At 42.2% G+C, this 18,032-nt stretch overlaps 1 protein-coding gene across 10 annotated transcripts in view; it reads right to left on the minus strand.

Moving 5' to 3' along the window:
• The window catches only part of ADAM22 (ADAM metallopeptidase domain 22), a 139,507-nt gene extending 121,941 nt beyond the window's left edge, over positions 1–17,566 (minus strand). For 4 of the 10 annotated variants that reach the window (XM_052802839.1, XM_052802812.1, XM_052802793.1 and 1 more), the window contains exons 1-3: positions 17,420–17,565; positions 17,075–17,241; positions 61–137 (exon numbers count right to left, since the gene is read on the minus strand). In XM_052802839.1, coding sequence (XP_052658799.1) covers positions 61–137; positions 17,075–17,241; positions 17,420–17,477 — 302 coding nt within the window. In that variant the 5' untranslated portion in view covers positions 17,478–17,565. Of the gene's footprint in view, positions 1–60; positions 138–7,670; positions 7,716–17,074; positions 17,242–17,419 lie in introns of those variants that run through there. The other 6 variants (XM_052802849.1, XM_052802829.1, XM_052802804.1 and 3 more) reach the window with 3 other exon arrangements.
• Between the last annotated feature and the right edge of the window lie 466 nt (positions 17,567–18,032).

The raw sequence follows: 18,032 nt of genomic DNA on the forward strand, positions 1-18,032 counted from the left end.
TGACATTTCACTGGCACCAGGTCTTGAACAAACATAGAGTAAGATACACTCATTACTTACTGGTTTAGCGTTACATCTAGGATGAAAGACGATCCAAAAGCATCAACCTGGAAGCTGGCTCGAGCAATGTGGGTAGACTGCAATATTGAAAAGACTGGAATTAGTATTCAGCCACAACAAAACATATCATACAGGTTTGTGAATGCAGAAATTAATTATATTTACTAAGTAGCAATATGCCATTAACCAAATAAAATTGCATTGAAATGGACAAAGCAGTCTATGATAATAAACAAAAGATCTGTTTTCTGAATCTACGAGGCTTATTCAAGAATTGCCAACAACACAGCCTGTGACTGGGAGTAGCCCCCCATCTTAACCCATCCACACCACAGGAAACTACTCTTTGAACCTCCATCCGGGGCAAAACCCTGAGCAAAGGAAAGTGGAAGACTTCCCCTGGCTAGTGTGTTACTCGTTCCTTAACCTGGCTCTGCACACAGACCGGTGGAGAACAGCTGAGACGTTACTGGTTTGGTCAGTCTGGGATACACTCACAAATCTCACCAAGATTACCTGAAAGAAACTGTTCATTTGGACACTCATGTAAGCCCATATAGTGAGACAATAGCAATGGGCTAAAATCTGATTAGTTGCATTTTCTATAAAGCTCTGACCCACTACCCTGTAAGCCATCTCCTCCAAAAGGCTCCCAAAACTCCAAACCCCTGAGCAGTCACTAAAACCAAAGAAAAAAGAGTGCTAGAGAAACACCTCTTTCTTTCTTTCTCTCTTTGCCATATATTTTCCCTGAATTAATTGCTTTCATTCAGTCCTATAGAGGACAAACATGGGAATACTTTGTAACTCACGATCTGCCAGAAATAGAATATTTATTCCAGTACTAGTGAAAGGAAATACTCAACTATCCAATGGAAATGCAACAGTTGTTTCTAAACCTGAAAACTCCCAAGAACAGCCATGTTACTTAACTAATTAATAAGAAAAGCTACTTTCAGACATTTTGGAGCAGTTTCAACTTTGTTCTTATTTTCTTTCCATTGAAATCTGCACATTAAGATTTGAAGCATGTAGACAGAGGAATCTAAAAAGGAACACTGAAGAACCACTTACAACTCTAAACTACACTTCTCTAAATACAATACAGGATAGTACAACTGTAACAAATGATTTATTGAAAACTCTGGGAAACACAGGACAGGATGGGATAATGTGAATCATCAAGTTCACTCTCTCTAAAACTACTGGCAGGCTTTCAATAGGCATTAAATCCCGAATAGTTGAGAATACCAGTTTCCCTGAAAAGAACAGCAACAAAGAAATGGGAAGTCGAAGGAATCATGACATTTTTGTTTATTACATTTTTTAGTTGCCCTACAGCAGAATTTTCTTTTATGGCTCCATATATATGCATGAGTATTAATAAATAAAAAATACAACAACCATGAATACATATTTACAAACAGTTGATTCCTTTAAAAAAACCAAAAGACAGCTTCTCTTACTGGAAGATGCTCAGGTTGAGTGCCCTCTATAAAAACACCTAGCTGTGCCACTGCAGTGAACATGCATGCAAAATTGCATGATGAGAAATTCCACATATTTACATTACAGTTTAGAAGGATGCAGTATTAACGTGAAAGCTTCTTAGAAGGCCTCTCAGTAGATACAATACACAGAGTCAGATATCATTTCAGCTATCCCCATTACACCTAACCTTCTTTGTAACACAGACCACAAGTCTTCGCTAAGCGGTTCTTGTAATTTCTGGATGATTTAAGAGCATCTCTTTTGAACAAATGTATAATCTTTGACCAACTAACTGAATATAACATAGTTAACCTTATCCGGGTAAATAATTTCAGTGATTAACCACCATCAATATTAAAAGCCTGCTTTCTATCCAAAAAAGCCTAAAGAAAAAAAAGCAGCTAGTCCCAAATGATCCACAACAGCCAGCTGTTATCTGCAATGATGGACACCCACAGCATGTACACACACCCACAGCACATAAGGCCATGCACATGTAGGACCATCATTTAGCTGTTTCTGGCCTGCACCCACTAGTGTAACAAAAAATACAGCAAAACCAACCATCAACAAATTATCAGGTTAGCATTGCCATTTGTTTTCCAACTCTCAGGCAACAGAGTTTGCTTTGAATGATTTTAAAATTCCATCTTCTCTTGCTAGATGTGAAATTTTAGCCTGCTGCTCATAAACAGGATGTGGCAGGCCAAAAAACGAGTACCAAAAAAGGTACAAGGGGCCAATGCTAGTTTAGTCATTCCCTTGTTCCACTCAGCACAATTGCTAACCTTAACTAACCTTCGTTTACCTACCTGCACTGCAACAACCACTTTCTGATCAAAGGAGTAATGGCAGCCCAGTTGTTCACTTTTCATCATTACATTACTAAATGCAAAGAACATTCTGCAGCACTTTATTATTTCTGTTTGTTAACAACACATCTACATATGCCATCATTTAGATCTCTGTACACAGTATAACCAAGTCTTCTGTATGACCATATGGTAGTACCAAAAGAGAATTCGTCAGTAAGGAAGAATATAAAAAGCCTAACTTAAATTTCTAAAGGTACATATACTAAATGTAGCATTTGTCATTAAAATGTATTCACCTCATTCACTATAAGAGCAAAAATGACTAGAGTTTTTTGGTTTGGTGTGGTTTTTAACTGCTAGGTGTTTTGCATCATATTGATTTGGTCTGGGAAATTTCCTCCCTTGAACACGACTCTAAGATAAACAATTACAAGGCTAATGTATTTCTGAGGTGACCCTGGACTAGTTATTCCCTGACAGAAGCTGTTAATGTGGATTTAAGGGAGAATATGCCTATTAATAAATTAAGATTAAAAACACTACACAGATGTAACCACCCCCAAGACAAGTGGTGGAAACCCAGGAAGCTTACCATTACGTTTGAGCTGAAGTGCAATCAAGCGTATCTCAAGCCTATCTCAAACCTACTGAGATACCAAGATGCACATTTTGGATAGCCAAACTCAGCCCCTTCCAGAAATTGCAGCCCTTCCTTCAACCCTGATATGTGGTTGTAAAACACTGCAACACTGCATACCATGGGCTGCTGCCAAAAATTAACAGTTCTGCCCCATCCTGGCCATGTGTTCCACCTGCTCTCCCTTGTCAACTCGTGTGACTACCCAGAAAGTCAGATCAGCATCAGAAAATTCATCATTACTTGGAGTGGATCCATCTTCTGTCAGACAAATAAGCTGATCCAAATAAACTATATAGTCACATCACGAGCAGATGCAACGGAAAGAAGCTGGAGGGGACATGCAAGAGAGAATGAAGAGGAAGGCAGATTCCCCCTTTCAATGACAGCTAACAGATCTCATTCAGTGTAACAAAAAACTGCACCTTAAGAGTGCCAGCCAGTACATTTTTTAGAATAACAATTCTTCTGAATATCTGGTTAAAAAACACAAAATAAAGAAACATTTTAAAAAGTCTTGACTCTACATTATTTTTAAGCACATGTACCTGTCTGCTCAGTGAATAGGAAAATGGCCAGCTGCAAAGGAAGCTTACACTCACAGATGTAAGTCAATAAAAGAACCCAAAGAAAGGAAATAAGTACTTTTATTCTATCTATACCACCTCATTCAAGCAGAAGTAACAAGACACACCTGCAAAGGCCCCTCTAAACCACTGAAGCAAGACAATCAATTATGTCATTCAGTTAAACCAAGGAACTTTCTCAGAAAATGCGAGGCTTTTTCAACAACCATAGGCATGACACGTTGATGGCTGACAACTGAGTCATAAAAGGGGAGTTCTTGGAGACCAGGGAAAATGCACTCAATGCGGAACATGAACAAGAGCCAGGAAAGGAGAATCTAACAACTTAATGGAAGAGCACAGTGCCATGCCTCCAACGTTATCAAAAGTTCTGAAATTTTAATGTCATGCAACTGAAGAAGGAAAATATCGATAACAACTCTGAAATTAGCTGCAGTACTTTCAGATGCAATTTCTAGTGGCACATGAAGTGTACGACCGTGTAAGCCCCTGTATAGAAAACACTAAGCATCCCATGCATCCAATGCAACTACGCAAGAGCTAACTTTTGTCAAATATTGCAAAGTTCAAGCATCTCAGCAATTGTTTGAAAGGAATCAAAAGTAAATGGAGTGGAAAGGATTATTTCAAATCACTAAGCACAAAGATATTTTATCTAAAACAAGTATTAAAAGCTTGAATCCTAGAAAAACAAAAGTGGTACACAAACCTTCCTGCCAAACCAAGAAGGATGCGATTCCAATTATTTTAAATCACCTGCTCCATGCCTCAGGGATGACTGCAGTAACAGAGGAGATGGGCAATCAGTACCAAGTACGACTGTTTATTATTACAAAGAAACACAACAGAATAATTGTGACTTCTGATACAGTCCCTTCAGTAGCCCTGCCGGGGATCAGCTTTCTCCAGAAACTGGCCCTTAAGACCGAGCATCTGCAAAGGGAATACACGTACATAAACTGCAACCAAGTACATAAACTGCAACCAACGTATATCATTGCAGATCAAAGGTGAGCCTCATTGCACTGTACTGCAGTAACCTTCAATATGTTTGGAAGATTTTTATTTCAAATAGGTCAAATATTTTAACCACCAGTGAAACATTTACAAGCTACGCACTTTCTTTAATAATCAAACTAACAAGAATTCTGAAAGGAAATATTTTAGAAATTTTCCTCACATTGTATATAATTAGTTGGGTGTTGAAAGCAGCATAATAACATGATGCCTATTATTTTTCCTCATTAAAATAAGGAAAAAGAGAATTAAAAATATGTTGTGATATAATGTACAATTCCTCATAATACATGTTTCTTACTATCCTTCATAAAGCACTTAGATGTTTTTTAGTAAGTTTTGCTGGAAGAGATAATAACAATTGCTATCAAAAGAGATAATTTTTTTTTTTAAATTGACAAGAAAATCCTATTTATATGCTTGCCCCTTGATGTAAAGAATTTTGTATTTAGTACTATTTATAGCATTGTGGTTTCTAATTAAAAGATTCTGACCAAATTTGTAGACTCAAAAGAAAAGCACCAAGACAGAAAATAATATAGAATGTTATAGCAAGAGAGAACTTAAAAGCTATGCTTCAGAACTTGTAAGACAATGAGGTTTTATAGCAGACATTCTGGGAGTCAGTCACATTTACAAAATAATAGATTCCTTAGATATTAATTTAATTTCCCCCCATCTTCTATTTAATAGGAGAATAGAAACCTCAGCTTGTTAACAATCCTTTAAGTCTGTATGAAATGAATGTTTCTTAACTTCAGCAAGGACAAAGATTAAGTCGACAGAAAATCAAAATAAATACATTAATGAAATTAAATGAAAAATATACTAAACATTTTATGTAGATTTACCTAAAAAGAACTTTAGCTGTGCTTTTGAAGATAATCGTTACACTTAAATTTATGCTACAGTAGAGGAATACAGTGCTAATTAGCACATGTACACATTATAAAAGGACAATTTTCAGCCTCAGCTGTGTTGTAATAAATCCAGAGTTATGCAGTATATTGTTGCTGTACGTAAAATAAGAAATTTGTTCAAAACCTTACTTTTCTACTTGTACTGGGAAGAAAAAAAAATAAAAATTTTGCTCAGAGACAAAATTGAGAAATAAGCCTAGGTCTAATAAAAATAAATATCTCCAAGCCAAATAATCTTTTTTAAAAAATAGACAACAAAATAGAAATGCAACGTGATTTCCTCAGGCCCTCTCTATTGCCATTTGCAAATATCTAATTTTAATCAAAAGTTCAGAGTCACTGAACTGGATTCACATATCACAGCATATTAAAGAACTGCAAAATCTCTTTTTTACTTTCCCTAGCATTCTCAAAATATTTATAGGCACTCATTTACTATATTAATCATCACTATTTGTCATTCTTCATGCAAGATCTCTCTTTTTAGCCATTGCATAAATCTAAATATCTATGGGGCTTTTGGGGGGGGGGAGATATTTAATGAAAAAACTGCAGAATAGAATCATGGTTTGATGAAAAGGCTTTTACAGCTGCCTTTTGGGGATACATTTAGTAAATAAGTCATTTATTTTGAGGAAAAGCTAGAAATAAGAAAAGACTTTAAGAAGTCCGTGTTCATTTTTGAATCCTGGATCACATATCTGTTCTCCATGCCAAATGAGGGTGGGGCAGGGGGAGAGTTAAACACCACCAGCCAGAATGCAGCGCCATGGCCCAGTTCACTTTGGTGGGGTTTCACCAGCTCTCAGCAGATGAAGATCATGACAAAGTCGTAAACATGACCTAAAATAGCTTTTCTCTGCATAAACATCATAGTATCAATGAAATCAGAGTCAGAAGCAAGGACTACTTGTACCTCTAAAATGCCAGTAATTATTCTTCTCAATAGTAAAAAGAAAAAAAAAACTTTTATTATTTATTTGTGGGTTTAAAATCAGAGGCTGTTTGAATTTACTCAATAGGGTAAAGTAAGAGAGGTCCCCAGAAATATGGATGGGGGGGGGGGGGGGGGAAGCAGCACCAGGAAAAAGCAGTCCTGAGCACAAACCGATGCAACGTATTACACAGGTGTCACTACTGTGGATCCAATGCCTGGGTAGCAGCAGGGATCCTCTTGAGGTCCTGCAGAGGTGTGATGCCGAACTCTGATGGACCTGGCTATATCTGCTCACACATCTCACCCTAGACCTCCTACCAGCACTCCAAAACCGTGAGCATCTTTGAACAGTTACAACAAACTAAGAAAAAATCATTCTTATTTCCCCCTGAAAACTTCTCCTCCTGATCTCCTTCCTTGCCTCCATTTCACCTTTCTCAAAAATTCATCCAAGGTTACACAATGGAGCAATGAAGACAGGAAAACTATCAGGCTGTCACTGCTAGCAAATCTAGCATGAACTACCATTTGATCTCACAGATCTAAAAGGACAAATTTAAGTAACTGAATGGGCAAGATGCTGCTTCCCAAGAGGCAATCTAACACTTGTTTCCAGCACCAGAAAAAACCCTGTGGTAGCGGACCTTATACTCACTATGCTTTTATGTATAGAGGATGACATTAATTTGACTTTAAGAAAATTTTAGTTATAACTTTTGATTTCCTATGAGACTAATTACTGTAACTTCTGTTGTTGTAAAAGTCTTCACATCCCAGCAAAAGGAAGAACTGCAAGAACTTTTGGGAAGCCATAGTCCTTTTTTCTTTTTTTTTTTTTTTTCCTTTTTCTGAAAGGGAAGTGGCAAAGATTTCATGTATAAAAGGTCACATTTAACTAATGTGCAAGAGATCTTAAATAGATCACTATTGGGGCAAAAACAAAAACTGGTGACTGCTCATGTTTTTAAAATGCATTTGACAAGGTTCTTCATCAAAGACCAGTGGCTAGGAAAAGTGTGATTAAATAGGTTATTATAAGGGTGATTAATAAAGTCTGGGTTACAAACAGGAAACAAAGTCAAGTCATGAATGAAAACTTGTAAAGTTCAGAATGTTTTCCTGCCATAATTCATACAAAAACTTTAATGACCGTTGAAGATCACACTTCTAAAACCAAGACAGGGAGCGGAGCTAACAGAGACTCACCCTGCGACACAGGGACACCGCAGTTTCCATTGCCCCCCCATGGCGACTGCAGGTTTCAGAGGGTCAGACAGAACATGAAGAGCAATGCTAGATGCAACAGCGGTAGAGCAATGTGCTCCATCTATCTCACTAGATACTACAGGACTTGACTGTGCAACCACTCAGTGAACCTACTTCCCTGTGAAGAAGCATGAGGTCAGAGGGAAAGGGTTCAAACAAGGAAAACCTCTCTTCAATGAAATACCCCCTCTCCCAAGGATGCCTGGCAGTTTCAAGTGGGCAGAACCCAAATGAGCTGCTACTCGTGCACAGCTGCACAACCGACGCACAATGCATCTGCAGGAGGAGAGAACACAGAACAAGGGCAGCAACGCACACACGCGCCCTAGGCAGCACTTGAGGATGAACCCATCTGGATCGCTGTGTCATTCAGCTGTAGAAAGGACTATTGTCTCAAGGACACCATTTAGGCAAGAAGGAAAGCTCAACGGATCTAACGGTCAAGAGTATTGAAGGCATTTCCCTCGCCAAAGCAGATGGTGCCTTAAGGTCATTTTTAGCTGCATGTTTTCCAAGCTCTGAATGCAATCAATAACGTTTAGAGAAAGGCACCCTTTTCAGCATCTCTTGTAGGCTTCAGAAACAAAGGAACAGAGTTCCACTACCAGAGGAATCTGCAAAACCCCTCCATTAAGGCCACCTTTATGTTACAAATAAAGTATTCAAACGTAACAAATAATAGAGTGCACACTAACTTTGCTCCTTTATACAACAAGTATCAGTGACCAAAACGTTTTTCAGCAACACAATGACATATTCCAAACATTTTCAACTGGTCTTACGTTTATTTTGTATACAGAAAGAAGCTTACCAAAAGATTAGCTCTCCCCACTGGAAGTAACAAGCACTCTTTGAGACCTAGAGCCTACCAACATGGCTAACTTTTCCCATAAATGGTTCTTGGGCAACAGCAGAAAGTTTACTAACATTTTGTCAGCACCACAGGCTAGGAAGAGCTTGACAAAACTTGCAGACTCTTAGGCATACCAATACATTGCTCAATCAACTCCACAGATAATACTTTTTAAATATGACTCACCCTCTACGTTCAAGTATCAAAGTCCTGTTTAAAAACAAAAAGTGCGAGAAAAGCACATTTCAAAACTCCTTTTCCTCTTTATACAGCCTAGGAGATCAAAATGAATCAACATTTTCACTGTATATATTTTCTGAAATAGCTGATGGATTTTTTTCATTCCCACAGAATTTCAGGGGCTGAAATACTCTAAGGAGACATTTCTGGAACAGACCATGTTCCTACATACTGCTATTCTTCTGGGCAATATTTGAGCTGTAAGTCAGGGCTGTAGCCTCCATGCTCACATACATCACGCTTTCAGAATCAAGGCCCCATTAAAAGGCATTTACCCACACAAACTTTTTCTAAACCTTGTATTAACATTACATTCTGGAATATGTTTTTTCTAAAGCATGGTCACTTGCTACAGTTTTCTGGTCTGGTAATATTCATTTCATTTAAAAAAAAAAAAAAAAAAGAAAAAAAAAAAGAGAGAGATTGTAGAGTGAATTTGGTGTAGACAGACAATCAGAGCTGGTCAGATTACCAGAGGAATCACCAAATTTCACTGTCTGATGGCAAATGCCCTGCAGCAATGCCGTGCATCTTAACTTTCTTTACCTGAATCCAATTTTCAAGTTGAACTCCTACCCACTCAACAGTTAAACAGTTCTACATAATTTGCCACTTTCTTTGATTTCCACATAATCACATCTTTAATTTCAGGTGACGTTGGCTTTCCACTTGAACCTACCCAACCAGCCAACCCCCACTGTGGAAGTGCACACCACAGCCTGGCAGAACCCATCCTGTCCATCTGCTCAGCAATCCCATGCAGCTCTTCATGGGATTCTTTGCTGCTCGACGCTCACGCAATAATGTTACTGGGAAAAAACATGAGCCTTCCCTCACACAGTCACCCCACTGAAGTATTAAAAAGCTTTCACAGATGTAATCTTCTGTGCGCAAAGCTCTCCTCTGCACTGAACATGCCTCCATCTGGGGAGACTGACGTGGTTCCATGCTTGGCTGTGGCTCAGCACAGCTGCCGCTGCAGAGTTCATCCCTGTAGCAATGATTTCTTCTCCTCCTCAGATTAGTGCAAATATTGCAATGGCTTCAGAGGAGTACTACCAGGGAGCACCTGTGGCTACAAAGAGCAAAACTTCATTTGACAGGCCTCTGTGATCCTTTACGCACTCCAAAAGACATCTCCTCAGCACAGCATATCCATACACTACGCAGGAGGCCACCGGCAAGCCAAAGGGAAGAAGATGACTAGAAGGGCTCAGAAGGCTGTCTTCTCTGAAAGTTTTCCATAATCATAGCAAATTTGATGTACGTTAAAATAAATTAAAGAAGTAAAAACTAGAGAGAAGAGAGACAGGATGGGAGTCACAGTGATTTTTGGAGACGTTAAATATACCAGTTTTGGTTAACACACAAGAAGCCAACAATTACACTGTTTCTAGAAAATACAATACTGAAAAAAGATTATTCAGGGACCAAAAAACTGACGCATGTAAGTAGATGAATGAGAAAGAGATACTGTGTAGGAAGACACCACAATCCAGTGTCCAAGAGCAGTGGGCTTGATCCTCTGATAGTACTGGACTTCAACCTTCACATCCATAGTTATCGAGACTCAGAAGAGACATGGGCCTCCACTGGCAACCAAATCGTATGACAACAGCCCGGTGAGCTACTTTCCTTGAAACAGAAGGGCAGTCTACCAGGGAGGAGAAGCAGCTTTGGCTCAAACCCATGGGAGCTGAAAACAAGGATCCCCGTCCTCTCAAGGGAGAGGAACCTGGAGGGAGGCAGCTGCAGGCAGTGGAAGGACCACAAACCTCAGCAGAGCTGATTTGAGAGAGAAGAGCACTGAGACAACACTAGCCAGAAGGACACACAATTTAGAGAGCTGAACCTTATCAGGCTTTAGAAGGTTTTACACAGTTTGATTGACCTTTAAGCAGTGTTTGACAAGATAACTGCAATAATGTTTTAGCTAGCAGAGCCCTAAGAAAAGCTGTTAGTCTTGAGTCACTTAAAGACTGGTATGATTATTGAGGAGACTACAAAAGGGACCTGGAGTACCAGAAGAATGATATAATACCAGATCTACCATAACAGTGTAAAACATGAATCCATAATGCTCCTGTGGCAAACATTTTAGAGTGAATGTTAACTTTGTATGTAGTTCCTCCATAATTCAGGTAAATCTCAGCAAAATTTATCATGACACTCTTTGGAATGCAACATGCTTCTGCATCATGAATGTGTTATAGCAGATCATTAGACACAAAAGGGGTGCCAAAACAGGTACCCTAAGTGAAACAGTGGTAGAAAGAATATCCAGTGATCCAAAGTGATCCTGTACTCAGGGGCACCAACACAGATCAGAAGTGAACATAGATATACTGATTATCAGAGCTGGAAAGGACTTCTCTATCAGACTCTGCAGTTACTATGCTGATCATGGCAATGAGCAAATGTTGGGAAAAATACTTTCTATAAGGATCGTTACCTCTGAGCCTTTAAGATCCCTCATAAGTCTGTTTTATGAGATTAAGCCATAGCTTTTGGGAATATCTCTCTTTTCAGCTCTACCATGGGACAATCGAGAGAAGATATCACAAAACAAAGATTTCCCATGCAGCCCTTTTACCCAGACTAGGATTTTCAAAGGTATCTATGTCTTCTAATCACCCCTCAAAATCTGAGTTCTGATACGATATTTCTGCAACATGAACTCTGAAGCAGCAGCTACCAGAGGTTTTTTTTTTTGCTTGATGATTTTTTGGACATACGCATTTACTGTCATAACAAATCTCATTATCAAGTAGGGAAAGACTTTCCCTGAAATGAGCTTGCAAAGAATGATAAACTAGAAATTTGAGATATTCTTTGCCTACAAAGTACCAAAACACACTATGAATACATATATTTTATAAAAAGGTGTATCTGAAAGTCCCTCCTACATCAGCAATCAAAGGGCACTCCCAACGCCCTTTCATCATGCGGCAATCTATAACAAAGTTTGGCTTTCAGCACTTTTTTCGTCTTCAGGAAGGCAGGACTTGCATCAAGACTATTGACATTTAACTGTCATTCATGTATTCATAAAATATCGCTAGGTTGGTGAAGTATCTTATCCTTACATGAATACTGCAGAACTGCATACACTGAACACACAGTAAAGTATCACACGCATTTTGCCAAATGCCTTATAATCCTTAAGGAAAGAGGGAGAAGAGGCAACAAGGCAGGAAGAAAACCAAATCTGGCAGCAAACCAAATGCATGTTATTATTCGCTACAGCCTCAGTCCCAGTTTAGCCTCCTCCCCCTTTGGTTTTGTGATAGGTTGATCGAAAACTGTGCCTAAGTTTCTCCAAGAGACAGCAGTCATTTGATTAAGTGGGCCGAAAAGAATTTTTTAAATTGTGCAATTTCTTGTGACGCTTCTTTTTCCAACAGTCATCATCCATCAGTCCCAAACTCTAGAGCTGTTTTATAAGCCCTCATTTTTTAAACCAAAAAAATTACTGTTTGAGCTACCCAACATGGGAACTTATAATACCAACAGAAGTTGACAGCATCAGAACAGAGAGCACGAATGTTTAAAAAAAGTCAGCAGTTTCAGAAGCACCTGCAAAGAATAGGGATATCCTGTTCAAAGACTAGAGCAAGAGGCCAAGAAGTCAGAGAATCCAGTAGCAAAGACTAGGCAACACCTGAATAACTAATGAAGATTTCAACTCCAAGTGCAAGCAGAGCTATGTGAGCTCAGCATGACAGAGCAGAGCTTGTCTGCAATTGATTATTATCAATAGGAAGTTATTTAAGAAATCTGTAAGCCACACTTCCAAATCAATGTATGGAATTGCATCATTTGGTCACAAACAATTCAGAAGCGCAGACTGTGGAAGACAAATAAATACTTTGCTGAAAACTACTGAGTCACTCTGGACTGCAAACAACATGTACTTCTATCTCCAGACACAGTTCAGTCCTAGAGCCCCTTCACGCCAGGCTCCCCACAACCAGGTCAGCCCTTTTACTCACTTGGAAGGAATCCAGCGCACCTTCACGACAACTGGCAACAAGCAAGTGAAAAACAGGTTGAGAAACAGAAGTTGCTGTACTATGAATGTTTTGCACAGACAGCAGAGACAAGTGAATCTATGTCCATAGTAGGTCAGAGAGTCAGGACCTTGTTCCCACTGAAAATCATAGCAAATCTCCCAAATTTCCCTATCAACACCTAGATATATCAAAAACAGATAATGCAGTGAAAGCCACAAGAGGAACAATGTTGTCCATCTGTTTGTGTGTGCAGACCTACAAGCATGACCACAAAGTGCTGGCCTCAAGGAGAATTGGGACCCTTCTCCGCTGGCGTTGAGTGGCAGTCTCCAACTAAGAGCAAGATCACTATTAAGTTACGTTTGGGTTGAGGGAAGGCATCTGTTGGGTAAAGGCATGTAGAGGTCTGGTACTCTAATCTCCAACTGGAAAATGAATCTTGTCTTCGCAACCAGAACACTTGATCCACTGAAAATTATTAAGAAAAAGGTCCTCCAAATCAGGTGCTGACATAGAGTACAAACTCAAGTTTGTAAAGGCATACTTTGTGCTTGACTTTGCTCTCCTTCACAGGTGGAAGAACAAATGCAAGCAGTGGGGAGGAATGCTCACACACTCCCACATTTTAATGAAGAACATGCCTGCACAGTATTGACTAAAGGAAAGTATTAAGAAACTTGTGATTTCCCATGTGCTTCTTACAAAACCAAAACATGGCTCAAGGCATGGAGTTAAAACGTTCCTTATAAATGTCCACAGTAGGAACTTTCTTTCTTTTAAACACAAAAATCTTAGCTTAGCCTTCACTGAATGCCCCTGCCCCTGTTCATCTTGTAATAGGCTTATTTATGCAACAGTAAATTCAGTGTCCATTGATAAGATCCTGGATTGCATTAATGATAATATTAATATTAGCATATTCTCAGATATATCTTATCTTGATTACTCTTCAGATTAAGTGCTGTGCAGCTGCTAATAGGCCCCCTTTGGGGAACTGAGAAATTGAAATACAGGAATATCACAGATACTGGTAGTGACTCTATTCCGCAGTGGAATTAAAAGCAGAAACCCAAAGTCACGTGAATTCTCCAATGTCCACTACATACTGTACCTTAAAACATTAATGACATGAATATAGAATAGCCTACAACATTTGCCTTGTGCTGTGCTCTGAAATCCAGCAACCGTGGACAACTACAACTGCGAGCACGTTGATTTTGTTTCTTAAGCAATTACATTCTGGGTTTCTAGAATGAGTACATAGACTATTTCCTTTACTATTTAATAGTAAAGCATGCATGTAGGTAGGTATTTCCTTTACTATTTAATAGTAAAGCATGCATGTAGAGAAGTCACTCAATAGTTATGGCAATGGCCCAAAAAACCCAAAAAAAACAAAACAAAGGACGCTGCTAGAGAGAAACCTCAACAAATGCTGAAAAAAGCCCCATAGATTTTTAGAAATGTGCTAACCATCACTTCCCAGTCACTTCTGCTTTCAATTCCCTTCTTTCACCTCCTTTTCTTGTATTACACTCCTCTGGCTCAACTCCATCATAAGCCTGTTCTGAAACTCCTGATCTGCAAAGGCTACTCTTTGCTCCTGCTTTCCGCTGAGCAACGATCTTCATTTCCCTTTGTGCAACTCCAAACTCAGGCTTGCATCCCTCTCGTACAGCTTCTGCCCTTTCTGCAGCTAAAGCTTTCATCCAGGAATTAAAGGAATTTGATCCAATTTAATGTGACTTCCTTCTCTCCAGCTTCTCTCTCTCTCCTTTTATCTTTATCCAATTCAAAACACAATTAAATTGTTTTATGTTAATTCAACAGCTACAGCCTCGTTGCCTAGTCCTCTGACTGCACCAGCCCATTCACGTATCTTTGCTTTTCTAGATACGGCTGCTTGTCCATCAGCCATCAGAGATTCTTCTTGAATGCTTTAACCTCCTCCAAGAAGCATCGTCCCTAAACTGATCGACAAGGCCATTAGCTTTGGTTTGAAATCTCTATTCAAGACCAGTTTTTCTAACTCTGATACATAGCTGTTCGAAGACAGAAATGGATAGAACAGGGCATAGAGACAGTCAGAGCGTATTTAATCATACAACAAACCAAAACACATAAAAACTTTACTGATGGAGGGTGCACCTCTGTTCCCGTACCCTTTATATGCCACTGATCCTGGACCGTTAACTCTTCAGGGTAGGCATGGCTGTCTCTTCACGTGTGAGCAGAATCCAGCACTCTGCATCTTTATACTGCATGTGACACTTACCAGCCACCCAAAAACAACCACAAAAGTTAAATCAGTTAGTCCGTAACTTTAATAAGCATTCTGGCAGAGATAAGGGTGTTGGGTTTTTTATGGGATGCTAGACTTTAAGAGTCAGGATACTAAATTACTCAACTGCAACAGTTAACACTATTACTGCAAAAATACCTTCCTCAATGGAGCTTCTACAAAACTTTAGTTAAGCAAAGGCAGCCACGCTGCTGGCCCATTACTGCTGAGCCAACTCAGATCTCCAGGCGAGGGATGCAGTATCCTGCAATTAGGATGTCACCATGCCCTGTGCAAGAAGCACAGAAAATCGGTTTGGCCTGCTTCTGCCTCATAATTTTCCTCCTCCAAATCAGCTCCTGCATCCTTCAGTGGGTAACAACCATCAGATACCATGGGAGAGGCTGGGGATATTTTAAGCAGCAAAGGGAAACTTCTTGATCAGGAGCAAAAGTTGTTGTTGCAGGCAGAGCTTTACAAATGTAAGCTCAGTTTAGCCTGCAGACTGTTGTGAAAGAAATGCATTTAACCCTTTTTAACCCACTAATGTTACTTCTTTTCTGGTTGGAGTAACGTTAATACTGACAACTTAACTAAATGAGGATGACCTGAAAACTTTTTACAAGCATAAGATTTGGTGAATAGAACTTGAGACACTCAGAAAAACAAAACCCATTCACTAATGGTTTGTTCTGTAAGACTGGTATTTGAATCCTAATACTAGATCCAAATGCAACTACTGCTACTTTCTAAACAGACATGTCACAAAGTGTTTGAACTTGTAAGTGTCCAAGGGTCTTCAAAGAATCCTGAAATGCTGAGAGGATTTTTTTTTTCTTTTTTAAGCAAAGCACCCATTTCGAAACTTTTAGAATCCTGTGTTATTGTACTGTAAATATGGCCTTCGCATCTGAAAAACCTTTACATGGAATAAGCTACATTGAGAGCCAAATACATATGCTATGAAGAGACTGTTTATTATTTAACTACACAAAAAGAATGCAAGCTGTCAGTGCTTATGCTTTGCAGATTATAAAAAAGAAATCTGAGACAATTTTTTTCAGCTATTTTGCTTCTTAAATGGACAGCAGTCAATTGGAAAAGGAGGAAACGGGGCCTGCAACTCATCTGGGATGTCTGCAGTTACCTCAAATGCAGAAATTTTTTACGTTCTTCATCCATAATAGCATAGACTCAGTGTTTTTTCCCTTCAGGTCTAACAGCCACGTACTGTCTCAAATATGATGCTTAGCGATCAAGATTAAAATCACTGTATTTTAATGCAAACCGGGGTAGCTATTTGTTAAAAGCTATAGCGACTGGTCTTCCTAGAAGAGAAATCTGAAAACATACCCCAGTTTGGGTAGTCGTACGTAAGTTAAACTGCGACGTTAAGTTCGCGTTGTATTTGAGGCAACCCCCTCCCAATTCCCAACCTCTCTTTTTAAAAACGCATCCGAGTCCACAGAACACAAACCCACCCTGCCCACACTTCAGCCAGAAACGGCAACTAAGCTGCAGCTTAATTCCCCTCCAGCTGTCACAAAGGCACCGCAACTTTCATTTTGTGGCTCTCCAAGCCCCCCGGCAGCCGCAGGCAGCGGGCTCTGCCTGCCCGGAGCACCCGCTGACGGCCGGGGGAGGGCATCAGCAGGCACGGGGACCATTTTAACCCATCTGGGCGCTGCTGCAGCAGGGCTGGCGTTCCCCAGCGGTCCCTCGGGAAAACGAGCCCCGCGTCTCGCCCAGCAACGCTTTAAAATAGACCTTCTCCTTTAGCGGTGAAAACACACTCGGGGGAGGGGTGCGGGTGAGACACCGCACCGCCGCCTCTGCTGCCTTCGGGGAGGGGGCCCCTCGTCCGTCGTCGTCCCCCCCCCGCGCAGCCCACCGGGGCTGCCGGCCCGCGGCGGCAGGTGCCCGGGGCCGCCCGCGGCTCCCCCCGCCCGGCGCCTACCTGCGTCCGCGCCGCGCCGCTCCGCACCCGGGTGCTCAGCGCCGGCCGCCGCGCCCCGCCGCCGCCCTCGCCGCCGGAGACCAGCCGCAGGGGCCTGATGCTCTCTCGCTCCGCGAAGCGGCTCTCGCCCCGCCGCCCCGCTGTCGCCGTCGCCGGCCCGGCGCCTCCTGGGCAGGGGAGAGGCACCCGTCACCCGGCTGCGCCCCTCGCCCCCCGGCGCGCAGGTTGGAGCGGGGGCTCCGTTCGCGCGGGGCTCCGCAGCGGCCCTCGGCGCAGCATCCCCCCCCTTCCTCCCCGCCGCCCCCGCCCCAAGCGCGGCGGCGCTGCTCCGCGGCCGCGACTCACCTGGGGCAGAGGGCAGGGCGCAGAGCGCCAGGGAGAGGAGGCAGGCGGCCGCCCGCATGGCGCTGCCCGCCGCCCCGCTCGCCGCCGTCCGCCGCCCCGGCTTCCGCCGCCGTGCGCCGCCGGCTCCGCGCCTGCACGGGGGGGGAGGGAGGGAGGGAGGGAGGGAGGGAAGGGGGGGGGGTGCTGCGGGGCCGCGGCTGCCGCGGGGCCCGGGCTGCCGAGCTCCGCCCCGCCGCCGCGCCGAGCCCCCTGCGAGGGAAGGAGATGGCGAGAGCCGGCGAGGCTCCCCGCAGAGCCCGCTTGGAAGAGGGAAGTGCTGGGAAATGTAGTCGTTCGCCAGCGCGTGAGGGGCCGGTGCGAGAGCGGCGGGGAAGCCCCGGAGCCGGGGGAGCGTCCGCCCCCCCGCCCCCCGGGGCAGCCGCGGTACCGCACCGGCCCGGGGCGAAGGGAACCGCCGCTGCAAAACTGGCGTCCGCTTGCCCGCCCGTCGTGCCGGCTGACGGTGGGTGCCGCTGGGGAGGCAGCCGGAGCGATTTCCCGCCCCACCTGCTCGGACTGCCGCCGCCCCCCCGCTGAGGGAGTCCTGCCCTCAGCCCCTCTGCCCTCCCTTCCG

The sequence above is a fragment of the Harpia harpyja genome, chromosome 1, assembly GCF_026419915.1.
Source record: "Harpia harpyja isolate bHarHar1 chromosome 1, bHarHar1 primary haplotype, whole genome shotgun sequence".
NCBI classification, from domain to species: Eukaryota; Metazoa; Chordata; class Aves; order Accipitriformes; family Accipitridae; genus Harpia; species Harpia harpyja.